This window comes from Vanellus vanellus, assembly GCF_965231255.1.
Source record: "Vanellus vanellus genome assembly, contig: HAP1_SCAFFOLD_29, whole genome shotgun sequence".
Taxonomy (NCBI): domain Eukaryota; kingdom Metazoa; phylum Chordata; class Aves; order Charadriiformes; family Charadriidae; genus Vanellus; species Vanellus vanellus.
The window spans coordinates 3,465,205-3,492,564 of NW_028127296.1; the positions used below are offsets into that span (position 1 = coordinate 3,465,205).

At 52.1% G+C, this 27,360-nt stretch overlaps 1 protein-coding gene across 1 annotated transcript in view; it reads right to left on the bottom strand.

The window, feature by feature from the left end:
- Positions 1-903: 903 nt before the first annotated feature.
- LOC309685386 (electroneutral sodium bicarbonate exchanger 1-like) overlaps positions 904-27,360 on the bottom strand; it is a gene marked incomplete at both ends in the record, with an annotated part of 35,305 nt that continues 8,848 nt past the window's right edge. Inside the window, 23 exons of the mRNA XM_082501157.1 lie at positions 904-991; positions 1,504-1,601; positions 2,018-2,152; positions 2,253-2,426; positions 3,703-3,771; positions 4,568-4,819; positions 5,416-5,577; positions 5,931-6,044; positions 6,753-6,914; positions 7,796-7,901; positions 8,004-8,249; positions 9,141-9,274; positions 9,409-9,583; positions 10,072-10,163; positions 10,328-10,474; positions 10,909-10,996; positions 11,368-11,525; positions 11,657-11,766; positions 11,913-12,101; positions 13,051-13,211; positions 13,403-13,538; positions 13,942-14,085; positions 14,795-14,876. Coding sequence (XP_082357283.1) covers positions 904-991; positions 1,504-1,601; positions 2,018-2,152; positions 2,253-2,426; positions 3,703-3,771; positions 4,568-4,819; positions 5,416-5,577; positions 5,931-6,044; positions 6,753-6,914; positions 7,796-7,901; positions 8,004-8,249; positions 9,141-9,274; positions 9,409-9,583; positions 10,072-10,163; positions 10,328-10,474; positions 10,909-10,996; positions 11,368-11,525; positions 11,657-11,766; positions 11,913-12,101; positions 13,051-13,211; positions 13,403-13,538; positions 13,942-14,085; positions 14,795-14,876 — 3,222 coding nt within the window. The remainder of the gene's footprint in view (positions 992-1,503; positions 1,602-2,017; positions 2,153-2,252; positions 2,427-3,702; positions 3,772-4,567; positions 4,820-5,415; positions 5,578-5,930; positions 6,045-6,752; positions 6,915-7,795; positions 7,902-8,003; positions 8,250-9,140; positions 9,275-9,408; positions 9,584-10,071; positions 10,164-10,327; positions 10,475-10,908; positions 10,997-11,367; positions 11,526-11,656; positions 11,767-11,912; positions 12,102-13,050; positions 13,212-13,402; positions 13,539-13,941; positions 14,086-14,794; positions 14,877-27,360) is intronic.

The following is a 27,360-nucleotide window of genomic DNA, read 5'->3' on the forward strand; positions in this document are numbered from 1 at the left end:
CAGCTTCCAGGCTGACGGCAGAGCCGAAACAAGAAAAATAATTATCATAAAAACAAACAAACAAACAAAAATTCCCCCAAAACTCCAATGTAAAACTGGAGCGCAGGGAGCAAATGCTTTTCCTTCGCCTCGGCCCAACCGCTCGGGCGCTCCGCGCTGCCCCGCCACGGAGGGCATCCCTCTCCTGCCAGGGAGAGACAGAAGGGCGAACTGAAGGCAGGACCCCAAACCAGACCCGAGAACCTGGTCGTGATGAAGAAGAAAGTGGAGAATGCGTCACATACAACAGAAACATTCAGAGTTTATTTTTGGGGAATAAAAAAAAAAGAGAAACAGAAGAGGAGGAGTGAGATATTAAAAAAATAGCACTGAACGATGAAGCGGCAGCAGTCCCTCTACCGCTACAAAGCGGCAACAACCCACACACGAACACACGGAGGCGGAACACCACCGAACTCCCACTGACTGTCATGTGCACCTCAGTTTGCTGCTCTGGAGAGAGGGAATGCCTGAAGCACACCAAGGACAGCTGAAACCATCGCCGTGGCTTAAAGGGGAATCCGCCAACTGGAAAACAAAATAAAAGCGGTTTCTGCCCATGTCTGCGTGGGCACATCCCCGAGTCACGTTCTCACGCCTCTCCTTCAAAGTCAAGATTCCTAAACATGAAAACTGGAGTTGGGGGGAGGGAGGAGAGAGAAAAGGAGGGAGAGCATCATCAGTGGGGCTGCTGCCCCGCTCGTGGGACGGCGCCAGCAGAGAGGAGCTGGTTCGTGTGCCACAGCCCTCGCCGCTTGCTCGGCATTGCCGGCAAAAAAAAAAAAAGCCGTAGGCACGTGCCACCGCTCGCAAAGGAGCACGGCCACATTCCCACACGATCCTTTACCTCTTTCCTCCCCAGATTCAGACTGTTTCCGTGCTCATAGTGAGAGCCTTCCACACGGGTGTTTTTGATATCTCATCCGAGATATTAATCTCCGAAGGATCAGTCCTGCAATAAATATTTGAGAGCGCAATCTGTGACTGTGGGAACTGACGCCACCCAGCGCATCAGCACCAGCAAGAGGAACGGGGAGGGGGGAGGAGAACCAAAGCTGTGCATAAGCACAGCGGGTTGGGCGGGAGGAGGAGGTTTGGAAGGCGAGCCGGAGAGCCACAGAGCTACAGCTCTGTGCAAAGGCTCTGCACAGAATCCCAGACTGGTCAGGGCTGGAAGGGCCCTCTGGAGCTCACCCAGTCCCACGCCTGTCAGAGCAGGGGCACCTACAGCAGTGGCACAGGACACCTCCAGGTGGGTTTGGAATGGCTCCCGAGTGGGAGACTCCCCCACCTCTCTGGGCAGCCTGTGCCAGCGCTCTGCCACCCGCCCTGCCCATAAATTTGCTCTTCCCACCAAGCTGAGTGCATGGCGCTGGGATGCTCAGCAAAGAAACATGGAGAAAATTCTGCCAACCCACTTCAGGCTAATCTTGCCGGGGGTCCTGCTGCTTGGTGGGGCTTTACCTGTCGCTGCTTGGCTTTGGGATACCCGCGCTGCTGGTCTTGCCCAGCTGCAGCCGAACGGAGTTTGCAGCAGCAGCTTCCATCATCTCCTGGGACTCCTGACATAAAAAGGGACAAATCAAAGTTGTCTGTCTATGATCGAAGTGGAGATAAACTAAACACCCAGCAAAGCCCATGTGCTGCCCTCTCCTTCTGACCTTCTGTTAGCGCAGCCGGGGAAAGACCTTTCACTCCAAACATTTTGGGGGGGGGTTAAAACCACCCTTATGAGCAAATCTTTCCATCATAATTATAATGTTTATTATAAATGGCACCTTTAAAAATTATACTGCTATTCAAGTGTTAAGCTCACTGCTAATTTAAAAACAAGGTTATGATGCGGGATCCAGGCTGTCAGGATCTATTTCTATTGAGTTCGGATCTTCCCCCAACATTTCAAGAGAAGCTGTGACGGAAAGAGGCAATCTCAGAGCCCGAGGGAGACATCCAGCCCCGAGCACCCAGCAAGCATCACCTCTTCTTCTTTGGCTTCATTTTTGGCATCGGCCAACTTCTTCCTGCTTTCTGGCATAAGGTCATCCAAAAAGCTGAGCTCCCGCTTTGAGAAGCAGAAGTCCATCACTTTCCGGACAAACACGAGAGCCAAAACCTTCACAAAATAAGAAGGAAGAGGGGGTGAGGTGTGAGATGATGCTACATTTCACTCTGACGCTGCAAACGTCCCACTGCCGAGCGGCACCGGCTCTTACCATCATGGGAAAGATGATGGCAGCACGGGACACCTTGATGGCCCAGAGCAGGACGAGGCAGATGAGCTGGATCAAGGTGAAGAAATGCACCTTCCGCAAGGGAACGTGCCGCAGGTAGATGAAATCCGGCTGGTGTTTTGCCGGCATCCAAAAGAGCTTCAAGCGATCGAAGAACTGCAAAATAAAAGCGGAAAAGTTACCCCTTGGGGCTGCGGAAAGTTTCCGGCCCTGTTGGGACGTGGAAGGAGTTTTCAGGATCTCGCGTGCAGTGAGAAATCCTGGATCCCACTTTGTTCCTCCCGGGAGCAGCACCCGTTTTCCCTTTGCTCCATCTATAAACCAGTGTGTCCATGAGAGCTGCCCACCAAATTGCAATTATTCCACATTCTTCTATTATAGAATCACAGAAGGGTTTAGGTTGGAAGGGACCTCGAAGACCAGCCAGTCCCACCCCCTGCCCTGGGCAGGGACACCTCCCACCAGCCCAGGTTGCTCCAAGCCCCGTCCAACCTGGCCTTGAACACCTCCAGGGATGGGGCAGCCACAGATTCTCAGGGCAACCTGCGCTGGTGCCTCACCACCCTCACAGGGAAAAATTTCTCCCTGATATCTCATCTCAATCTGCCCTCTGTCAGTGTCAAACCATCCCCCCTCGTCCCCTTGCTCCCCTCCCTCATCCAGAGTCACTCCCCAACTCTCCTGGAGCCCCTTTAGGCACTGGCAGGGGCTCTGAGGGCTCCCCGGAGACTTCTCTTCTCTGGGCTGAACCCCCCACCTCTCCCAGCCTGTCCTCCCAGCAGAGGGGCTCCAGCCCTCCCAGCAGCTCCGGGGCCTCCTCTGGCCCCGCTCCACCAGGTCCATGTCTCTCCTGTGCTGCAGCCCCCGAGTTGGAGGCAGCACTGCAGGGGGTCTCCCCAGAGCAGAGCACAGCAGAGGGCACAATCCCCCCTCGCCCTGCCGGCCACACTGCTGATGCAGCCCAGGATGTGGTCGGCCTTCTGGGCTGCGATCGCGCATTGCCGGCTCATGGTGAGCTTCTCATCAGTCCGTACCCCCAGGTCCTCCTCAGACCATCTCACCCCCCCTCCCTGTTCTTCTATAAAAATATATTTTTAATATATTCTATTCTTCTGTTTGTTATTTGGCATTTCTCAGCCCACTCAATCCCCCAGTGAGGATTCCCACCGGCAGTAGAAATCGCCTTCGCTTTGCACTGAATTCCCCCATTTTCACCACACCAAACACTGCCCTGTCCCAAACTGTGACGCAGAGCGCGCTGAACTTGCCTGGTCCTCCCGCCCTACGTACCTCCTGTGCCCCCGCCAATCTTTTCCTTATACAAAATACTTTCACTGCCTGCTTTTGGGGAGGTTTTCTCCCACACCACTGCTTTTTTCCCGCCTCTCTGGAGATGACACAGCAGGGAGCTGCACGCTGTAAGAGTCCGTACCTGAATCCCTCTGAGCGACGACACACCCATGTAGAGAAAGACACCGTAAAGCACAGGCATGGGTATAAACTGGGAAATTAAAAAAAAAAAAAAAGAATGCAATAATTTATTTTTTTAATTGCTTTTTCAGTATTACTGCTCTCTTCTAGAGGCACTGCCTAAAATTGCCTAAAACTTTCCAGTTTCCACAGGGTTAGAGATGTGTCACCTCTTAACCCGTAGAGGTTTTGTGTGTGTGAGTGAGTGAGTGAATGCTCTGCTTTAGGCAGAGCATTTAGTTACGTTTCATTAGAATAATCCTGTTTTCCTGAAAGGTTGGAGGAAAATAGGTCATTTCACCCATGAAACTGTACGCCACATTCTGTGACGGCTGAAGAACATTTCTACACATTTTTGTGGCAACACGCAAAAGCGAAGTGCCTCCTTTTAGCCTAGAGCTGCGGTGACTTTGTGGGAGGAACACACAAGGAAGCCCACGGGGATGATTTTGGTGTGTTTAGCTACTGGGAACGGCTGTTGGGAGGCATTTGGGGGAGCAAATTGCATCCCATAAGGTGCTGCCTGCTTGAAAGAGAGCAGTGTACTGGTCTGAATCCGCTTCGTCGTAACCCATAAACACAGGTGGGCCTGAGAGACACCTGGGAATTAAAGCAGTTGTCCTGCTCGCTTGCCTCGAGGACACCAAACTGGGGTGTGAAGGGCTGGAAAGGGTAACTGAGGCTGCTTCCCACCGTGGGCCAAGCCTCAAGGTTTGGGATCGCCTCCTCCTCTGCTCCACACCTACTCAGGCCTGGAGGGAGGGGATGGTTTTTGTCAAACCTCCAAAAAGCTCACGCTTGTTGGGTGTTTTGCATTTTCCTCTTACCTTTAACACCGAAGTGAAGAAGACAGAGCAGCCCATGAGCACAAAGATCATCAAGCCGGTGACTCTCTGCTCTCGTATCCCCAGAAACTTGGGTTGTTCTCCTGGAGCTGAGCAGCCAGACTCCACTTTGAGGCTATTCACGTGGGTGATGGACAGGACAGTCGCAGCCACAAACCAGGGCAGCCCCATCACGGAGCACACCCCGAGCATCACGGCCACCATGAAAAGGTCCAGGTGGTACCCGCATCCTTTCTGTGGGCAGCAAAACAAGGAACAGAGCATCCCACAGCACAAGAGCGAGGACAACGTCGCGACTCAGACTCAAACCCTACTTGGGCGCAAGTCACCCTCTTGAAAATTTAAGAGAAGAATTGGCAAAAATAAGGATGGATCCGGTCTTTGCGCAAGCACCTTGCATGAAAATCTGGCAGGAGTTCAGACCAAGTGGATTTGGGAGGTTTGTGCAATAGCTACTTCTCAAACAAACACACAAACAAACAGACTATTTTCATTCATAAAGAAATTTCTACTGCTTGTAAGCAAGATGTGACCCCGAGTTATCCCTGGCAGTGTGTCAAAACAGTTCGTTCCCCCAGCTCCTGCTGGCGTTTTGAAACAAAAACACGCTTCTATAGTGCTCGAAAATTAATTTGCTCCTCCAAAAGATTGCTCATCTGAACTGCCCTCGTTTGCTCCCTGTGACATCACTAATCCAGCAGAGCATCCTGCCACACAGCCTGACATTGTCCCAAACCAACGCCTTCACTAAGCACTTGGCATAGGAGCTTCTCCCCACACCTGCAGCCCAGAGTGGGGTGGGGATGGGGTCAGCTCTCGCAGCCCCTTACCTTCAGCTTGTGCTCCTTCCTGTTGACAATGACAGACGTGATCTGCTGGTCCATGAATATCAAGATGGTGCAGAGCAGAGCTGGGATGGGCGCGGCCAACACCGTCCACCAAGGGTTGGGCCCTATGGGGTTGACCAACCACCCGCGGTCGTCTCTGGTAGGCTGCAACAAAGCCAAAACACACATCAGGATCAACTCCCAGCCCAGCCACTTCACTGGCTTTGATTTTCCTCTCCATCGCTGTGCCGCCTCATCTCCTGGCCCTGCCTTCGTGTCACCCTCTCCTACGGGGTTCAGCAGTGCCAGCGTCCTCGTCGCAAGCACCTATAGATACTTCTGTAGGTATCAAGTTTTGGGGCTGGCGTCTTCTTTCCAGAAGGAAACGATGCATTCGGAGGTGGAAGAGGAGATAGTAACACCACCAGCATCCCCAGACTCAGCCCTGTCCTGTCCCAGCATCACCTTGTGGCATCCCCAAGGGCTGAAAGTGGCTCCACACCAAAACACCCCATTACCTTGAACATGTGGGGGACGTGGAGCTTCGGCGATGGGATCCCAACCAGGAAGTCAATGAGGACCATGATGACGATGGTGAGGAAGACACCAAAGTCACTTACTGCGGACCGTACCTGGGGCAAGAAAGCAGAGCTGAAAGGGACAGCACAAACGGGGCCATACCGTGAGATGGAAAAGTTAAAGACGTCAACAGCATTAAGGCTGGTTAACAAATTCCCACCACTCTGAGAAGATGCAGCCAAATCCCTCGGTTAGATACTGTTGCTGTGTTTGTACCTGCGAGATCTGGTGTCAGGCAACAAAAAAAGTTTAATTAGGTGGAAAAGGGTGGTTTAAATTCAAACCTTAAAAAAAAGCCAATAAATATTAAAAAATAAGGAAACAGATGTCTGCCACTACAGCTGCACTCACAGCTACAATGGGAATAAAGCACTGAGGCATCATTTGCTCCTCAAAAGGAAGAAACAGTGTCCTTTGTGACTTTTTCTATGGCAGTTCCTCATTTGAATCAACTTTCCATTTGAGCATATAAGGCACAGAAGGTGAAAAAAAAAAACAAAAAAACAACAACCAACCAACTTTGGAAGACCTGATTTCCCACTGCCTGGGCAAAAAACCGCTCCGGGGCAGGTCGCGAGGCAGGTGGGAAACACTACGATCGTTTTGCACTCCTGGAAATGAGTGAGGGACATCCAAGTTTGGCCTTCAAGGTCAACATTTCCCAGTTTGACCAAGCGGTGGCAAACACTGCTTAGTGCTCCGGGAAAGCCATTTTGGGAAATGAGTGTGGAGACTGCTGCTGGCCACCGTCTTCTACCTACTCTGGTCGGGAAGTAGCGGCTGGTTTTAAACTTCTTCAATAAGCCCGACAGGACAAAGGTGGAGAAGAAGAGGATGCAGCACCAGAAGAGGACATCGGGCGTGTAGGGGCCATTGTGTCCACAGGCAGGTCCACGAAACTCTCCATGCAAATACCGACATTCCTGGGGAAACAGCATCAGGACACAAAGGTAGTGCACATGCGGCAAGGAAACCTCGGATAACTAGGGAGTTTGGAGGATCTTGCTCCAAGATCTGTGACCTCGGGACTGCTGCTGCCAGCGGAGATTTATATTTAACGATCAACAGCAGCTGAATAAGTGACACATGGAACTACACAGACAGCGGAGAGAGGAGATGTGATGGGACACTGTACCACAGACCCATGGCACATCCTCTGCTTGAACAGCAGGTAACCGTGGCTGAAGAAGACACCAGAGGGGAAGGAAACACTGGAAACTCTTGGGGAGAGTGAAAGAGGGAACGGGGAATGAGGGCTAAGACAACAGCGACAGGAAAGGAGAAGAGACAAATTGTCCCTTCCCAGGGGCGGGCTCACAGGACACGGCCAAGGGGGGTGAAGATGTCCATAAGAGCGTCCCACCCTGTGCCTGAGCTCTGCTTCCAGCAACAATGGCCCAAGGGGCTGCTCAGACATGCAAGTTTATGCACGTACCTTCAGACAGCGCTGAGTAAGAAAGCAAGGCCTGGAGTTAATAGGAACCAATTAAGGAAGCTAATTACAGCCTTCAAGCATGAACTGAAGTCCTCCAACTTCTCCAATAACCAAAGCACCCACTGAACCTTGCTCCCAGACAGAACCGCTGTTCTGAGGATAACAGTTATTGCCCACCATGTCGGGGATGAGGTGGACTCTCCTTCCCAGGCCCAAGGGGGTTAAACACACTGAAGTAATGACTTTTCAGAGCAGCACTGGCACAGTTGGAAGCCCATCATCACCTGAAGGGCTCTGAGCTTTGCACCAGGCCAGTGCCCCTGGACCCCGCGGCCGCGGCACGAGGAAGCAGTGACTCGGGGCACTTACAGTCACCGTGAGGTTCTCCCAGGTGATGCCAGACACATTGATCTTGTTGCTCTCCCAGAACTGCAGGGTTTCGTTGCTGGGATGGGTCGGTGCCTCACACTTACAGCTGGGAGGAGAGAAGCCAAGACAGGGGTGAGGGGAAGGCGATGGAGGTGCAGCCCTGAGCTCCTGCCAAGGGGCAGCGGCGTTTTAGGAGGAAGAAACCCACTAGGAGATGGTGAGGAAGTCCAGCTTGCTGTGCGTGTGCACAGGGTAGGTCTCTCGCAGGTGACTCAGCTTCTCCAGAGCCTCGTAGATGAAGATGATGCAGATGAGGGAGGCGAAGGCTTCTTCGGTGAAGCGGGTGATGTAGCACACCAAAGAGCTAGCATCAGTGGCCACCAGCACTACGCAGAAGAAGGCGGTCCACAGACCGATGCATGCCCGGAGAGAGAGATAGGAGAGCGCGTAGTCCCTGGGAAAGCAAAAGAAAACGCAGGGTGGAGAGGGCAGCAAGAGGCTCCGAGCCGTGCCTTCCTTTGGGGAAAGTCGGCAGCAATTCAGGAGCGTGTCAAGGCTGCAGATGGTGAATGCAGTTTCCGGTCCTACGACAGACAGCCTCGGGGCTGCGGCGCAGGGTGTGGGCCTGCAGGAGGAGAGGCCAATTATTTAATTATCCTTATTTAACAATTACCTTGTGTTAATGCCTCGGAGGCTAATTGAGGTCAGGTCCCTGTTGTGGAAGGTGGTGTTCTCCCACATCAACCCATTGCCCTAACAGCGAAACCGGCTGGGTTTGCACCCAGTTACCTGCTGCCAGCAAGTTGGGGCTTCATAATAAATTTAATTGCAATAAGGGGGTTAATCTCCCATCACAGTTGCCACAACAAAAAGACTGTCATGGAAAATATCCATTTCGCGTGAAAAGCTCCTGCTTTCTCAAAAATCATCAAAACATTGGACCAGAAAACTCTTTGGATATGTGGGTAAAATATATTTCCACTTCCAGCAAAAATCATACAAAAAAGTGCCCGAGTTTGTACTGAGAGGAAAGCAAATCTTCCCTCATTCCCAAACCAGAGTCATTTGTCTCATCTTCCCTTTGCAGCCAAGCTCGGGCATCCACATCCTTGTGGTTTCTCCTCCTCCTGCTCTTTCACTTTAACCCTAAAAACCCCGAACCACCCATCCATCCTTCAGAGACCGAGGGCTCCTGCACCGTCACATACTAAAGCAGCAGCGCGTGATGTCTGTGACACAGAAGACAACTTCAATCTACCAACTACCACTAAGAAAAACATCTTTTCTCCATCCCTGCCTTCTTCCAAAGGCGCTCGCAGCACCTGGCCGCAGCAGCCAGCCTTACTTGCAGAATTTGTAGAGGATCTTCTCGAACACGAGGACGGGGCCGGTGCTGCCGAGGATGGTGAGAGGTTGGCCAGCAAAGAGGGAATACACCACGCCGGTCATGGATGCGCCCAGCAGCGACTCCATGGCACTCTGTCCGGGGAAGAGAGGCAGCAGCGAGTAATTAAATCATTAGGGGGAAAAAAACAAGTGCAAATTCACTGCAGCAAGGACTTTTGCATGAGTTTTGTCCTCCCCCGTGCCACCCAACAGAGAGAGGTGCTCACTATGTGGCCGTTGGTCGCCTCCCCCAGCAGTCCCCCGAAGGTGATGATGGGGGACATGCAGGCACAGTAGAGGAAGAGGAAGGACGCCAGACACTGCAGGCTCAGACCATCCCGAAAGTCACTCCAGAACCAGGGGGCTTTTCGCTTCACATCCCGGATCAAACCTCCAAAGAGCCTGGAGGAAGGAAAAAAAAAAAACAAACCATTTTCGTGGAAGACAGCGTTAAGTTTTCTTGGCTGAGGAAGGACAATCACAAGCACAGAGTAACTTCCATTGCTAAAAAGAAGTCTCCTTCTCCCATTTTAGCCCCAGTAGAAACTGAGGCATATGAAAAAACCCTCCAACAAAAAGAAAAGGAGACCAAACCTGAGAGCCCGTCCCCTCTTATTGCAACAGTCCCTCACTTTGAGAAGCAGCAGAGCTCTACCTGGAGGTACTTACACATCTGCTTCCACCCCAAAGCAAGAAAACCTGTGTGCAACCATGCTGCGGCTCAGCCCAGCTGCCCAAATCTCCCACCCACCCAGCCCAGGGGACCAAGCTGGGAACCTGGAGCCCCTTCACTGACCCAGTTAACCCCAAAACTCTGCTAGAAGGGAGGTGTGCGCTCAGATTTTAGGGGCAAACAGAAAAACACCCCACCAAACTATTTCAGTTCACACCTTCCTGTCCGCTCCAGTTCAGGACCGCTGTGCTTCTCCGGCTTGCTGTGAGAAGCGCTGTCATCGAGAGCTTCTGGCACCTTCCTTTTTTCCTGTTAAAATGGAAATAAGATAAAGATATGTCTTTGCAGCCACTGGCTTGTTTTGCTTTTTGGGCTGGGTACGTGACCTATGAATTTGGGCCCCTGAGCAGCACCCCCAGCCGTGCTGCCCTCCTGCCCATCCCCCTCGTGCCTCCTTCTGCCGCAGCACCCACCTGCGAAGGGACGTTTTTCGGGGGCTCAATTCGTATGGAGGGATCCCACTCTCCTGGCGGCAAAACCATGACCTGATCCAGAAACTCATCGATGCCAGCCACCAGGTCAGCCCGGTTCTTGGCTTTATAGGCAACGTCGTGGAAAACCTGCCGTAGGAGACAACCTGGTGAGAGCATGACCCATCTCAGATGTCCTAACCAGTGCAATAAGCTCTTGGCTAAATGCAAGGTCATTTCCCCCAAATCGCCTGTTGGAAGTGGCAGGAAATATTCCCCCCAAAGCAAAAATCTGTGCATCACAGTATTTGTAACCATCTCCACCAGGCTCCCGTCCCCCATGGCACACCACAGCCTTCTGCTTCAAGAGAAGTTTCACTGGCCCTGGCAATGCCACCACTGGGGACAGCGTGCTGGGGACCCTGGGGAGAAGGATGAGGCGCGGGCTGCAGCCCAGGTGGGATTTTAGCCTCCTGCAGGCAGCTAAGAGAGACAACAAACCCTCTTCCTCACTACTACAGAGACAGGGAGAGGTGAAGAAAGCCCAAAAAAATGACCCGGAGATATCTCTTATCTTGTCACACCTCATCTGTCATGATAGTAGCCATGGACCTGCCGATCTCGTGGTACTGATGGGCTTTTCCTCCTGGTCCAAGCAAAACAAACAGGAACCTAGGCAAGAAAACCAAAATGAGAGAGAAGAACATGGCCTCACTCAAAGGGCGCCCAAGGAAATCCCTGGGAGCTCCCAGCCCAGAGCGTGGCTCCAGGGGGGACGTGTAGGCTCACTGACTCCGGTGATGAATTTGAAACGCATCAAAACCAAATGCAAATTTGAGTTTGGGGCCAACTTTCATTAAATTGGCCAATGGGTTTAAAAGCTCCAGCAGGGAAGGGAGGAATGAAAGCACGGAGATGTGGGTGGGAGAAACGTGCTTGCTCCCACTGGCTGTGTTCTCGAGACACCCAACTGATACGTGCAATTTGGTGTTTTGTTGTGGTGGGTTTTTTTTAAATAAAAACTTTGCGCTTCTCATTCAGACCTCGTTGGGATGGGAACTTCCGTCATGCCCGAGAGGAGGACAGCCGGGGTCAGGCGGACAAATGCCACGATGGGCTGGCGAAGGAAATCCAGCTCTCCTACGAGCACGTTGCACGCTTCAGCCCCGGTGGGAATTTTCTTCATGAAGCACAGCTCCGCCTGGGCACGACAAGGGATTTTCAGGCCATTACCCCAAAAGCAAAGCCCACAGCACTCTGCAGAACACTCTGCAGCCAAGTTTGCAAGAGCAAATCTGGCCTAAAAGCATAAGAAAGCTACGAGTGTCTCACCTTGCTTAGATCCATCGCATGGCTGTCACGGTTCACCCCATTTTTAGCTTCTGCAGTGGTGGGAGATGGATGAGGAATGAGTGTTTGGGTTGGGAGGAGAAAGAAAGACACTGAGAAAGACAGGCAAGGAGCAATCGGGACACTTCTCCTTTGCCGGGAGAAGTCTAATGGGGCCAAAGCCCTGCAGAAACCTTCACCTGGTGCCAAAGCCTGGCAGAAACCCTCACCGGGTACCAAACCCTGCAGGAACCCTCACCTGGCTTGTCGAGGGGAAGGACGTCTAACTGCTTCTTGCTCATGTCAGCAAATGAGCAGACGATGGGGAGAAGGTTGTTTCTTTTCTTCTCGTTCTGATGGTGATGCTTCTTCAAAAGCACTTCTCGAACTTTCACCCGCATGCGCTCATCAAACCCCGCGGACTGCTCTTGCTGGCCCAGGATCATATCTGGAGATGGCAACGGGAAACGAAGCCGTCAGAGCAGAAAGTCCCCAAGCCCCGACCCCTCAAGCCCCCGGCGAAGGCTGCGCCACGCAGGATACCCTAACGCGGGCTCAGCCTTGCTTAGCAAGACGTTTTAACGCAGTTCAGCCTTTGCAGCGAAAGGAAGAATTCTCTTTTGCTAAAAGCCATCATCAAAGTGCTTATTCATCACTCCGCTCAGATAATTATTCCCAATCCTAGATAATGCCATTTTTTTGCCCAATCTGGCGTTTCTAGACAGACTCTCTAGACTCGACACATTTCAACAAATTATAAGCAATCTCTAGCACAGGCTTTCCCAGAGTTTCCTTTGCCCATCGACTGCAATTTGCCAAACACAGGGAGAAACGTGCTAATAACGGCTCCGATTTCTCCAGCTCTTGCAAGGGCTGAATGGAGACCTGCCAGTCAAAGATAATTTCTCCAAAGCCGATTTTTCAATTAACTTCAATTATCTTCCCCACAGAAATATGCTGCTTGGTCACCTGCCAGATAAACTCTGCCTTTAAAGCTCTTAAATCCTGGATGTTAAGGCAATAGGAAAAAAACAAAACAAAGAACGGGAGGAAACAGCTTGTAGTAAGTAGCTTATTTAAGGAGGTTCAGCTCTTACGCAGACTCCATGTTTCTGAGAGCAGCCTGCCAAGCCCTGACACTCCTTTCTGGCCAGAGAATATTCTCTAATCGCCTCTCTGACCCCACAAATTGCTTTCAAAAGGCTCCCATACTGGGAGAAAAAGCTGATGTGACTGTTGTACACCCAGTCTACATCCAAAAAGCAACCCACGATTTAAAAACACCGCGCGACTTCTGGAAAAGGATGTGCCATTGGGGCAGGGTTTGATACGGGAGTGAAGGGCACCGCGGCAAATTGAGCTCAGCCGTTCCCGGCGGGACGCAGCGTGCTCAGTACCTGCGATCTCTTCGATGCTGTTGGCACAAACGTCCAGCAGCACCATCCCGTTGCTGATGCAGCTCCGCAGCTCAAAGAGGCTGTGCAAGGACAGCGTGGCCACGTAGGGCTTGCTCCAGCGCTCGCCGCCATCTTCCACGTCCTCCTCAAACTTCAGCCACCTGCGGACATTGGGCACGATCAGCCCCGTTGCAAGAAAACAGCCTCAGCTCTGCAACCCCTTCGGTGCAGCTACGGGGCGGCAAGAGGAGAAGGCTCCGCGCATCGGCACCTGCAGCTGCAAAAGCTTCGCGTTCCAGAGAGCGGAAGGCAGAGCCCACGGCTGCGACCGCAGCCGGCGGCAGGGATTTACCTTGCCGTTTCCTTCCACTCGGCATCTTCACCCGCCTTCAGGAAGATCTCATCCAGCTCGGTGAACAAGTGGTGGGGAACATGCTGCTCGTCCTCCTCGGTGCTGAGGATGAACTGCACCCGCTGGGATGGGGTGTCTGGGGGCAGAAGATAAATCCCGTTACCACACCTGCATTCGACCCGTCACGCTCACACGCAAAGTGGCCATCGATCGGCACCAGTTCAGCCCTAAATATTGGGCTAGCCCCTCTCCCCCAGGTCTGGCCAGGCTTGCACAGAGCCACGGAGAAGGAGAAGCATCTATTGCACCTCTGCATAAGGACGGGCCACTTTCCTTCCCCACGTTTCCATTTTTAAAGGCAGGATCCCTCTACGGAAGACCAGCCTCAATCCATTATGCCTTCAACTGCCTCCCAAATAATGCCACTTTCCCTCAGAAGAACAGCAAACCACACAAATCAGCCACACAGACCTGCTTGCAGAGGACCCCGGCACCCACGCAGCCCCGAGAAGGCTCGTGAACACTGCGGCGGGACTTACAGTGGTAGCCCTGCTCCATTGGGGCACAGTCCTTCTCCCGTTCCTTCTTCCGATGCTTCTGGCGGCGGGGTCGGTGGTGCCGGTGGCGCCGGTGGCTTTGCCTCACCAGCGGCATCCGCACGCCCACGGACAGGGTGCGGTGGCCTGCGAAAAAAGCAGTGTTCGCATCACTCTCGATATTGCGGAGATGGTTGACGCCGCTGCCACGATTAAACCAGCGCATCCATCCCAGGAGGAAACACCAACTTCTCTTCATTTTAGTTTCACTGCATCCCCGAATGTCAGAGACATCCTTTTTTCCAAGCCTGTTTTACTCTAACTTTGCAACAACAGAGCAACAACAAGCGATGGCTCCGGGTCACCTAAAAGTGCCCTGAAAATATCAACCCTTGTCTAAAATTCCAGCTTTGGCTGGACAACACTCAGACCTGCTCATTAAGCAGCGACAGAAGGTAATTATTTTTAAAATCTTTGTATGGCACAAGGCAACAAGAGGAGATCCAATCAGTCCTGTGATAATGAAGTCTGGAACAAAAAAAAAAGAAAATCACAGCCCTGTGTCTGCAGCCATCAAATTATTCTCCTGACCTCTCCAAGCCAAGAGCAGCCTCTGAGAAAACAAGCTGGGAACTACCAAGCTCTGTGGCCAACGCTCACACCGCAGATGCCATGGGGGCTTTTTCCCCTCTGTCTAAAAGCCATAATATTAAAACAATGTGAAAATAACTGTGCTTGTTTATTTAGAAGCACGCCACGTTTCGCTGCAGGTGATGCATACGCTGAGCACAGGACGCGGCAGGGACTTAGCGCGACGGAAAAACGCGTGGGGCTGGTGGCACCTCTCCCGACTCACCTTCCAGCTCCTCCTTCTCATAGTGAATAGTGACAGCGGTGCTCGTTCTTCCCTGGTCAATCACCGCCTCCTCGTCGTGTCTCTGTTTAGTGAGGAGAAGAAGATACAAGTTGGGACCAGGTGAGGAGAGCTCCCTTACGTCCTCCCAGTCATCACCCATCCCTGCGGCCACGTGAGCCCAAGAGCATCACACCTCTGCGTGTCTCCTCCTCCAGGCACAGCCCTAAAAACACGGACTTGGAGGTTTTTATTCCCATACCCAAATAAAACCACCTGTAATGTCACCTGTATTGTATATACCGTGAGTCTGGAAGGATTTACTAAAAGGGGAGACAGTTGAGTGTTTCAAACCAAAACCAAACCTCCTGCTTCGTTCTTGTGGTTCCTTTCGAAAAATTAAAATTAAAAAAGGGATTTCCAAACTGGGGGTGGAGTGGGGTGGGGGAACCCAACTCCACACTTTTGAGCACAGCCAGTTTCATTCTCCAAAAGTGATACCTGCAGAACTCACTAGATGGCACTTGGCCACAAGACATGGCCACCATCAACCTCCAAAGGCCCTCAAGAATCTGCAAGGGTGAAGCTTCGACTTCAGCCCAACCAGGCTCGGGCTTCTCTTGCTGCAAGCCTGCTTTCCACACAAAACTGCGTTTTTCTCCTCAAAAGAAAAGCCAAAGACTAACAGCTAATGCCCTCCTTGGCTGAAATACCACTGCCAGCGCTGCACAAAGAGCATCTGTGCCTTAAAAGCTGAAGGAGAATTACAGGCGTTCTCTTCTCCCCTTGCCCCTGGGCTGGGGAAGGGCATCACCGGGATCACCACGCTCAAAGAAATAAAAACCCAACCACGTCTCACACTCGAGTCGCAACTGCAACTTTGAAAGGGCCTCCAGGAAACACTTCTCTTTAGAGAAGAGCAAAACACCAGAAATCTGCTTTTTATCCCCCAAATCCCTGCTTCGACTGAATGGCATCATCTGCTGCCGCGCAGCAGCGACACTCGGGAAGCTCACACCTCCCGCTCACCAGTTAATTTAATGAGCAAAAGGAACAAACGTTCCCATCTGGGAATGAGTTTTTTCTGGCCCCCGAGTACTAATTTCAAAGCCGACTTGCTGCGACCTCCCCGCCACCTCCCGGCACTCGCCCGCGTCACCCGGCAGCCGGATTATGACGCGCCTGTGGCTTTCCCGTCCTCTCTCCCACGCCGATCTCCACCACCCTCCGTCCCTTCTTAGCAATGCGTCTACTCCCCTCCAGATTTACCGGAAAAAAAAATCAAAAACCCAAACCCCATCCTCAGAAAAGGCACGGGACAAAAGGGGCTTAATCAAATCGCTTTAAATGGCAATTTTAGTAAAATCATTACTTAAGTAAAACACCAATTTGAATTAAATCACAATTTAAGTAAAATCGCCACCAAAATAAAACCCCAATTTGAATTAAATCACTGTTTAAATTAAATCGCAACTTAGATACAATCACAATTGAAATAAAATTGCAATTTAAATACAATAGCGAGCTTGAGTGTGTTACAGGGGTGTCAGAGTGGGAATAAACGGAGCGATTTGGGCATCACAGCTCCCCAAATCCCCCCCGAGCAACATGGGGAAAGTCTGCTTCTCTCTCAGAAACCATTTTGGCTCCGTGCTCCCACCCACGATGCTAAACCTGCCCCCGGCAGGGCACAAAGCATCGTCCCCCCGCATCCTTCCCTGCTCTGGCGACATGCCACTGGGATTTTGGGAAGTCTCCCCCCCTTTTTGGGGGATGCGCAGACCCTCGGCACAGCCCTCCCACCTGTAACTCTTCCAGAAGTGTCATTTTGGGACGCTCCTCCTGCTTCATCCTCAAGTCGGTCACCGGTTTTGGGGGATAACTGAGCCTCCAGATCAATCAGAGGACCAAACCCTCCGACTGCAGACCAGTGACTCCCAGTCTGCACCATCTCCAGCACATAAACAGCGACCGTTGCTGGGATCAGAATGTTCAGGGTGACCCCGGCAGTTATTTAAAGCTATACACCCCAATACTGATCCCGCTTGGAAAACTTAGCGGATGGGGAGAAACCTGCTCTGTTTTGAGGAAAAACTATCCAGAATAGAGAAAAGGGGTGGAAACGCTGCATCTCGGCAGGGCAAAAGGTGTTACACAGTGTTTGGGTGTATTTGAAAGCCCAAACTGCCAAAAGACCACACGAGGCACAAACCCTTGGGGAAATGCCCGTTATGGGGCAGCCCTGATTTTCATCAACATTTCCTGCATCAAATCAGGGTGTTTCAGGGAGGTCTCCCTTCGGCACGGCCTCCGTCCCTTCGCGGCTTCCATAAACCCTCGTTAGCCAGACCAAGTCCTACGCCGTACGGAAATGGCCAGAGAAGCCCCATGTTTTACTCTCCTCGCTTCCGCCAGCTATCTCCAGCCCTACCTTATTTTCCAAGCGGAGCTAATCCCTCATTTCCAGCCTACAGATTCATTTGCTGTCATGAACTTCCTCCCCGACGCTGCTCAGCACAAAGGTTGACAGCCCCGGCTCGCCCTGAAAGGTGACACGGGATGTAAAATAACACAGCGAAGGAGGGTGACACCGAGGGCTAATCCGTTAAAATCCCATCGGGATCCAAGCTCAGATCTCTGCTGCTTTTTTATTATTTAGTATTAAAGCTTCAGGCGCAAAGACAGGAGAAAGAAGCCAAGTGGGTCCGTGGCAAGATGCTCCGAGCATCCCATCGCCCTTCCCCAGTTGTTGCAGCATCCCCGAAATCGCAGCAAACCTCGCACAGAGATGCCACCAAAGGAAACGGTGCCACTCAAAACCCTCTTTTTCCCGATTAAGCCACTCAAATGGACTCAGAAAGGTTATTTCATTGAGGAAATGGCTGGAGGATTTAAGGATTTAATAAGTCTATGGGATCTGTGGATGCGTGGGCTTGGGATGGGACGGAGCAGGACAGAGAGATGCCTCCAGAAAGCGAATTATCCCATCCCAGGATGGGTAACAGCACTCACAGACGTTTCGCCTTCCCTCTTTGTCCTTCGCCACCGCTGCCAGGCGCCTGGAAAACATCAAATCATCGAAACGGGGCTGGGAAAGGGGATGGCGAGCTCACTTTTGAGTTTCGGAGCAGAGGGTGTTGTTCCATCTCAAGAAAACTTCTCCAAATTATTATTTTGCTGCAGGGTTTTTTTTGTCCCAGCAGGAGAGAGAGGGACTTTTGACTGTCCTGCCTCAGTTTACCTGTCTCAGTGCAACTCTTCCGGTTAGAAAGAAAAATCTTTCCCTGGGGAAGCTTTGGTGTAATTGAGGATAAGGAAAAGCACAAAGCAGAGGTTCAGGTCCGGCTTTGAGTCCTCCCGGTGCCGGGGGAGGCCAAAAGCATCGCACGAGCAGGCAAACTTCCCACCTCGGCCCCCTCATCCCGTCACACACAAGCTGGACTGGCCACCAGCAGCAGGAGGGAGGATTAATGTAATTAATCTCGCACAAAGTGTAATTAAAAACACTGATCCCAGTGTTATAAGGGGATGAGGGGCCAAACTGGGGGAGCTGCTCTGGTGGCGGAGCAGGAGACCCCCCTCCTCGCCCCTCTCCATCTCCATCCTACCCAGACGAAACCACCGGTCCTGTGGCTCCCTCCTTTGCTATCGTGGGGGTCAGCACCATCCCCTGCGGGGACCCCTCCGGCTCCTGAGCCAGCATTTTGGGCTGTGACAGGGACTGGACTCGGGAGAGGACACATCTCCAGAGCCCCAAAGTGGGGCTGTGAGGGGGGGACACACACAGGTCACAGATGAGCATCACCAGGACGTGACCATCATCCCTTGCTGGCGGAGACGCAAATTCCTCTCAGTCTTTCACCCGAAAGACTACACGTCACTAAAGAAAGACCGAAAATCTACACGTCACTATCACCTAAGGGGGAAACACTATTAAATACAATACCTTATTCTCTGCTGTTCTTATCTTCTGGGTCTTTCTGGAGCGGGGGCGACCTCGTGGTGGTGGACCCTCCGCAGAGCTCAGGCGCTGCCGAAGGCGAGAGATGGTGGGTGGGGTTTTCTTAGTGGTGGAAAGGGACCTGGTTGCTGGGCTGCACCGGCAGTTGCGCAGTTGCCAACGGGAGGAGGTCACCCTCTGGGCTTCTGCCGGCTTCGCCGCCCTTTGAAGACGTCTCCAGGGCCTTCCGATCCTGCCGTGGGCGATGGTATTTCACATGCGCGTTCCTCCCGTTGACTGTCCCAAACACCCTGGAAGGGAAAAAACAAACGGGGATTTTTAACTCCTTTTCTAAGAAAAAAAAATTTGTTAGACGACGTTTCATTATTTCTAATTTTGTGAGTTTCTTGTGCGTTTTGCTGTGTGGTGCCACACAGTCTCTATCAGTACCCCCGTCTGGGTGGGACCTAGGTGGTTAAACACGGCAGATCATTGGGGATTAAAATAGGAGAATTAACATCACGATGGATTAAAATCGGGTCGGACTGAAACTCGAGTGGCTCTGTGTGGCACGAGCAATGTCGCTTGGCACGAGTGACTGCAGCGCGGGAGCCCTCGGGCCGCAAACCGCAAGAAGGAACTTCAGTGGAACCTTTCTCTCAGCCAAACAAAGGAGAAACGCTGGGATTCTCACCCAAGGAGATGAACTGCCCTGAGCCTGTAATGGAAGGAAAGGGCCTTCAAAGAGAGAGAGAGAAACCGTTGTGGCTGCAGTCAGCGGGAGACGGAGGAGCCCCGAGTGCAGGGGAGACGGGAGGAGGATGGAACTGAGCAGGAACAATCCCGACAGGTTCGTTGCTCCAACAGGCGCAGAGGAAAAGCGGCTATTAAACAAATGGTGGTGACAACACGTGGCCATGTGCGGCATGGGACAGGTGCCCCAACACCTCAGGGAAGAGACCGTGAGGCCTTCAAAGGCACAGGAAAACACAGCGGTTTCAGCTAAAAGTCCAACAAAAGCAGCAGGTGGCGGCGGGACAGGGGGAATCCTCCAGCTGCCCTTAGTTCTGCTCCCCCCCAGACATCTCGGAGAGTTTCCATCTGTTTGAGCCCAAAGCAGTGAGTTTCAAGAAGAAAAAGCGAGCAGCTCACCTTCCACACTGCCCGCAGGGAAACCCAGCTGCATCGCCTGCGCCTCCAACCCCGCGCGGAGCGTCCCCGGGATGGCGGGAGGGACTGCCTGTGCCACGGGGCGTCTTTTCGCTGCTCTTCTGCTTCTTGGTGGGCCCAAGCCGGCGCCTCTTCTTTGGGCTGCAACCAGCCTGTAAACCAGAGAGCTTGTGCTCATTTCTCCTGCTCCTCAGCAAGGGGGACAGCTAAAGCGAAAAACTGGCTGGAAACATCCCCAAACGGCCCAGGCAGTGAGGGGTTTATTTGTGCGCTGGGTGGAACGCGTTCTATCAGCCCCAGCCTGCCCCGCTGAGCTCCTCCAAATGCTAAAACAGCCAAAACAATGCTGAAATTCGACGGGGAGGATGGGGTGCAAAGACAGATGGTGAAAGAAAAACCATATTATTTCTACTGTCCTCAGCAGAACAGTAGAATTACAGAGAACTGAAGTGACATGCTTACCCAGTGGCTGCCATCAAAAAAAAACCCTAAATAATATGTATTTCTGTGAACCACATTTCTGCTTCCTGGCAAGGAACATTTTGGCAAGACCCACACAGAGGCGGATCACCGGCAGTTCCTGTGACGGAGCACTGGGACGTCATGAAACATCCCCGAAAATCATCAGAAGCAAGTTTAATGCGAAGGGGATCGTTTCCCAGAGCCCGAGACAATGCGTCCACGGGGCATCTCGCACCCACCCCCGGCAGTTCTCTTACCTTCTCTTCAGCCGCCTCCACCTCATCCGTGCCTCGCTGGAGACTTTTGGCTGTCTGTCCTGGTCGGGTGGCGCCAAACCTGACGTGTTTTTTCCAGGTGTAGTAATATTCCACACACTGGGCCACGGTCTTCGTCTGAATCTGTCAGGAAAAAAACAGAAGCGATCGATGAGGGAAATACTGCAGGAAAACACTGAAGGCACAGACCCACAACAAATCTATCCAGTGCTCTTTGTCTGTCCCCCCCTCTGTCTGCAGTCCCCACAGCACAATGAACAGGTGAGATCAGGCCAAAAACGAGCCCCCTTCTTCTGAAAGGGCCGTAAAGAAGCCTTGGGAGGGCAGAACTGTACGTTATACGCCGATGGTCAGCGGAATGTGTCATTATTCTTTTAATATTTCCCATATTTTGTACCGGAGAGATTCAATTTCTTTGGTAATTACACATTAGGAAAATTATGTTTCGTACCGGTGTCTTTTTAGCATGAAGCTGCATCCCAAGGACAGGATTCCGACACGCCGTTCAAAAGATGACTTTTCTGGGTTAAAACTCCCCTCCACACTAACAACCCGCAACCCGCCTTGGTCTAACGGCTTTACCTTCTTCTGGATCAGGTGGAAATTCTTCTTATGCACATAAAAAGCCTCTTTAAACAACTGCTCCTCCAGGGGCGTCCAAGTGTCTGAGCCTGGGAAGAAACAGCCACGTGCAAATGATTAGACCACTCGCAGCCTACCTGAAATCCGCACAAGTTATTCATCACACATCCACATCTCTCCTCCTGTGGAAAGTGATTAGCCAATGCCGCAGGGAGTTCGTTAGCACGAGCAGTTATGGCTGCCAGCAGAGCTGCCGTGAAGCCGGCATGCAAAAGGAGGAGCGTACAGCAGCGTGGGGCATCACTGTACAGGACAGCAGTGGGCTGGAACACAGGGACAAGGCACTCCCCATGCCAAAAGACCCCCGGAACAGATTAAAACAACTATTTTCCCTGCCCCGAAGAACATGAACCGTTGCTCGCACGTTTTTAAAAATCACTTCTTTCAATCAGAACAAAGGGAACGGCAGTACCCGCTCGCATTCCTGGAGAAGCAACAAGCTCTGCTTCCACTTTACCTGCGTAATGATAATCAGCCAGGGGATGGGATTCAGGTCGCTGGGGTGCCCCAGACTGCAACATCTCCAGACCCTCCTGCAGGAGTTCAGAGAACAAGACTTAGATTCCCCCTCAGGAGGGACCTCAACTCTTCAGCCCACTGTAGGAAGACGGTGCTCAGTCGATGCTCAGCAACAGCGCGTCGGGGTCACCTCCGCCCACGGCAGTCGATGGGAATATTTCCTCAATCCACACTGATGTGTTTTAAGAAACCAGAACCCGCGCAGATCTCCGGGGACCAAGCTGTGGCACCCCAACGGCCACTGCTCGCTGCTGGAGTCCTTCTGGGTTCGTCCCCGCTGCAGGCAGAGCTGCCTGCAGGAGTAGGAGGACTTCTATTCTCCAAATTGTCAGAATTGACAAGAGACAGAACAAGCTCTTATTGATACACAGGGTCTGTCATCCCACAAGACCTTAATGCAGACGGCGGCCAACAGGCAGCACGCAAGAACTCTGCCCCTTTAGCAAAGGGATTCGAGCCTGCGGAACAGAAAACTCAGGAGCGACTCCCAGCTCACCCCAGTAATTAAGTCTGTCCTACTCCAGCAGGAATTCGAAAATAGCTGCTTCTTACCAGGGCTTCATGCAGGCGGTGCAAGGCGTGCTCCAGGTTGCCTCTTCCCCCCGGCACCACATTGGAGCAGGCGAAATTGAGCAGATTTGTCACTAGAAATGCAACAAAAACCAACAGAAAGTCAGTTCCCATCAAGAAAGAGGAAAAGGTACGATACAAGGCCGAGGGCAAACAGAGCACACAGACTGGAGACCCAGAAAAGCCACTGCAAAAAAGGCAGGTTATCCACTATCGCTCTCTCTCCCTTCAGAGCAGCTTTGGGACCAGAAGCTCCAGAGACAGATCTCCCCTCTACCGAGGTCGCTGCAGTTGAGGTGGGACAGCTACAAACACCCCTGACCGTCTCTCCCAGAGGACGCGACTGAGAGTGCCACCAGTTATCTGTTCACTGTCCCATCAGATCTGAGCACCCTCGGGTGCTACCAGCCACGAAGGCAGTCAAGGAAAGGAGGGAGAGGGTCCCAACGGACAAACAGCTGCTGTGAAAACGTGCAGTTTTCGACCCTTAGTATCTCGGGGGGGAACTGACAAGAAAAGCGTTAAGAGAAACCTCTGTCCTTTGTTTCCAGGTTCGTTGCGATGTCTCCCCAGGGCTTCCACACTAGCGACGCTCCCTCCTCCTCCTCTTCCAACCGGGATCTGTCCTGCAGGTCTGGGATCTCGGCCTGAAAGTCGCTGCCAATGTTGACATGACTGAAATTGTTAAGGCAGAGGAGGTGAGGAAGGAGAGCTGGGAACAGCACGATAGCACGCACCCGCTTCGAAGGAGGGGACGTGTCAGGTATGGCAGTTATTTCCCAGCACAGCATCACCAACTGCCCTCTGACAACTCCCACAGCCCCTTCTCGCCACCAACAGCATTACCGTTCCACCACGTGAGCCCTTTTGCGCCCCATCGGGCAAGAAAATTGCCGCTTCCTTCCTCAAAAGCCTGAGCAAACTCGCAAAGTTCACTCCGAGACCGACAGCCAGCAGCAGAAGAGCTGCAACGGTGGGCCAAGACCACCGTCGGAATGTTGTGCAGAAGGCGGGAGGCCGGCAACCGGCATCATGAGGTCAGCCTGAGTGGCAAGCCCAGCCTGGGCTAGCTCTGGCCATTTCTGGCCAGCACAGGGGTATACTCCAGCCAAAAATAACCCTCCATGACCCTCCGCAGTGCTGTGGGGCAGTGGGAGAAGTGGCCGATCCACAGGGAGAAGGTCAACGGCAACAGCGACGGCTGGCAGAGCCCCGGCGCCGAACCAACCACGCACCCGCTCCTCAGCCCCCTTTCCCCAGGGTTTGCAGTTATTCTGACCGCTGGGCTGGAACTCATGGCCCAATGCGGATTTTAGAGTTGACCTTCATCGGCCTAAACACAAAGTCCCCGGCCATTCTGCCCAAAAGATATATGAAAAAACCCGCTCACGGTAAAAATCATCAAGACCATCCTTTAGCCTTCCTCGCCACCCTCATCATTGCACCACTCCCCATTCTCCCAGAACTTCCCTCTTTTCGGGGAAATCTCTCACTGGACACGGAAGGTGTGGAGATGGACCCTCCGGATCTCCTGGCACAGCTGCCCCTCACCTGGGTCACAGTCGGCCCCACAGGGATTGAGCCGTTTCGGGCTTTTTCCAAGCCAAAGCCAGGAGCGGAGCAAAAGCCCGGTGGGCTGTTTCCATCCCCTCTGCCACAAAAGCAATCCCAAAGGAGAAAGGCACATCCTTTTTCACTTTTCCAGACTTTCTTTGCAAGGCAGGAGTCTTTTAACAATATAGTTTAATCACAGTCAACGTTAGATCTGCACTCGCATTCCCTCCGTAGAGCTCACTGCCTGTCTAGCTGGAAAATCTCTGCCGCTCAATTAGCCGCAAAAGATGGGAACTGGAGAAAAATCCCCAGCGGGACATCAATCCCTGGCATTATCAGGATACAGCCTGAAATAAGAGAGGTGGTTAAGATCCCTTCTCCTTCCAGCGACTACGTGAATTGCACCCATTGACAAATATGTACAAATATTTGTTTCAAAGTTACAGAAGTCACTTTTTAATTGCGACACCAAAAAGGAATGACCTGCATTAAAAGTTCCAGGAGTGTTTTCTTCCCATACCGTGCTGGAATTTCTGAAAAATCCTGTTTCCTGCACAGAAAATCGCATCATTTGTGGATAACAAATGGCAAACTCAGCGTTTGGGGAAGGTGAGCTCCAAAGTGCTGAGGATCCATCTCTCCATTCACAGGAGGAAGATAGCAAAGGCAGTCAAAGCTTCCCAGCACAGCATCCTTACTGCCTGCCTGTTCCTATAGCCCAGGAGATCCTCGGAGCCTTCCCACAGGGAAAGGGAGGAGGGGGCTGACCACTAAGGCCGGCTGGACTGGGTAACGATTGTCACCATATTCATTTCTTGCCAAAGAACAATAAAATTCATCCATCTAACAATATAGCAGGTCCCTTCCCTGCCATGGTTCCAGCGCTGGAGGAAAGGTGCCTCTCCCGAGGCTGCATTGGGATGGCAGTGCTGCACAGAAGGACAGAGATTTTTAAATCTCTTTTTTTCCTTCCAGGGAAAAACTTGCTTTCTCATTCAGTAAAGGACAAGCTCCCCAGGCCGGGCAGGAAGGCGGCACAGCCACAATTTACTTACAGAGAAAGGACCAGAGGGGTGTGCGGTCCCTGTGCCCAAGGAAAGCGGCCATTGCCAAAGCAGAGGGAAGGACGTGTCTCATCTTCAGCAGAGAGAACCGAGTCACAGACTCACTCTAAAAGAAAAAAGCATTAACCACAAAATTAGCTAATGGCTTCCCAAACCTAAACTCAGGGCCTGTCTCTGTGGTTATAATGCAGTAACGGTCTTAACAGGCAGGCAGCTCACCAGGAATGAGATGGAGAGTGACCCCCGTATTCCCCTGGAAACCCTTCGATGAGGCAAATCCCTGAACACCCTCCCAGATTGTCGGTTCTTTACCTCCACGAGGAACTTGTGGCCTTTTATTGTCATATTGGGTGACCAGAACAAGCCCTGCCATTCCTTATTCCAGCCTTAACAGCCTTCAGCGTTTCACTCCGGTCACCTCCCTGTCCCACTTCCGTCCCTGCACAGTTTTTAAGACGGCAACTGAGAAATTAGGTCTTGTGGTTCCCATTGAAACACCCATTAATTCATACAACCAAAAGCTAGGCAAATGAAAAGGCGATGTTAAACCTCAGCCCCCCCCAGGGAAAAGAAATGCGCCCGACGAGGTGCTAAAAGGCGCTCTGGCAAACCACCCCCCTCTCCAAACTGCAGTTTGCTCTTGAAAACTGATGAGTTTTCTTCCTCTGCGGCCTTAGCCAGGCTATAGAATTTTCCCACCCTGCAGGGAAAGAAACAATCCTCAAAAGCAGATGTCATTCTGCCTGCAAGGAAAGCTTTAAAATAGGCATTCTGCCTTTAAAAAAAGAAAAATAAAGGAACATCTGAGCTGGTTTCTCCATGAAAATAACACTTTGCACTTGCGCAGCAAAGCAACGCTCATTAACCAATCTCGTAAAGCTTCACAGGCATTAAGAAACACTCCAAGTAACACACGTGTGCGCACCCTGTAAGCACACGTGCAAAGAGGAATCCCCGTTTACGCACCCCGGCTATATCAAACCGCACTATTTCCCTCACAAGCCGTGATGGAAATGGGCCACGCTCCCATTCCTCAGCTCCAGAGCTCTGTCGATGCCGGGATCATGCCGACCCTCAGCTGCTGCGGGCATCAGCTCTGCTAACACCCCGCTGACGGGTCAGCGACAGGAATCTGGGAGCAGGAAGGGGATTGTACCACCCAGGCTCCCCAAAATCCCCCGCACTTAAGAGGAATGCAAATCTCAGGCTCCCCTAAGCCAACACATTTCTCACCGTGACCGCCACACTAACACCCAGAGCAGTTTTTAAGCAGCACACACTGGGTTTAACCTCTGCACTTGAGAAAGTCCCTGTCCTGAAGGCTGCCGGTCCCCTCGGCCCAATGCAGGAGGCAGCAGCAAACCCCTCCAGACAGGGCAAGAGGTGCTTGTAAGAGTGACATCCAGCTAAGAACCAAAGAGCACTTAAACCAACCCCAAACTTTGGAGACATTTAGTCTTGGGCCGGCAGCAGCATGTTGCTCAGTAAGGCACGCTTCCACGACTCCCCTCAATTAACCGTCACCTCCAGAGTGCGACCTCTGAAGGTGAGAAGTTCCTTTAGGTTGACTCTTGACGTCCCTTTCCCTCCCACAGGCAACGAGACACCAAGTATTGCCACTTGAGAGTGCAGTTCCCCTTCCACGGGCACCCAGCTCGCTCTGCAGTTTTGGATTATCACCGACCTCTGTGCCAGCTCCACCAAGAAGCCAGGTGAGAGGCTCCGAATCACGTTACTAAAGATCCCAAGGCTTGACCTTGTTCCATTTATTTCTAAACCTTTGGCCCTGGATTAATGAGTTCATTGTTTTCAGGGCGTTCCAGATGTAAGCGCTGAGTACTGTTATTGGTGAATCCAGAACTGTCAACAGTGATAAAAAACAGAGTGCAGGAAGACAGTAAGGCCTCCAAGTCCCAAACTCAAATAACAGATGGCTAAAAGGGAAGGAGGAGCACACAGACATACTCGAATCCTGCTGAAAATAGTCAGCCATGGCCAACAGGAGCCGAGGAGGCAGTGGCCGTGGCCACCTGGCTCGGGGGAGCCGCGCAGCTCAGCACGTATTTCGAGAGCTTTTCAGAACAAGTAATAAAAGCTTGACAGCAGCAGGGAGTGCGGGAGTCGCGGCAGCAGTTGCATCGATAAGCAATCTGTGCAACACTTCCTAAAACAGGGGCTGCCCACAATCAGAAGTTGACTCTTTGGTACAAACTCCCTCCACACCAGTCATCACACAGGGGAAAAAAACCAACCAAGCTATTGTAGGGCTCAGTATTACCCATTTCTCTGCAGCTGGACAGAAATACACACTTCTGCGGCTTTTCCCGCACTGGAAAATTCAAAGCACCCAAACAGGGCGCGCTTTTATAGCCA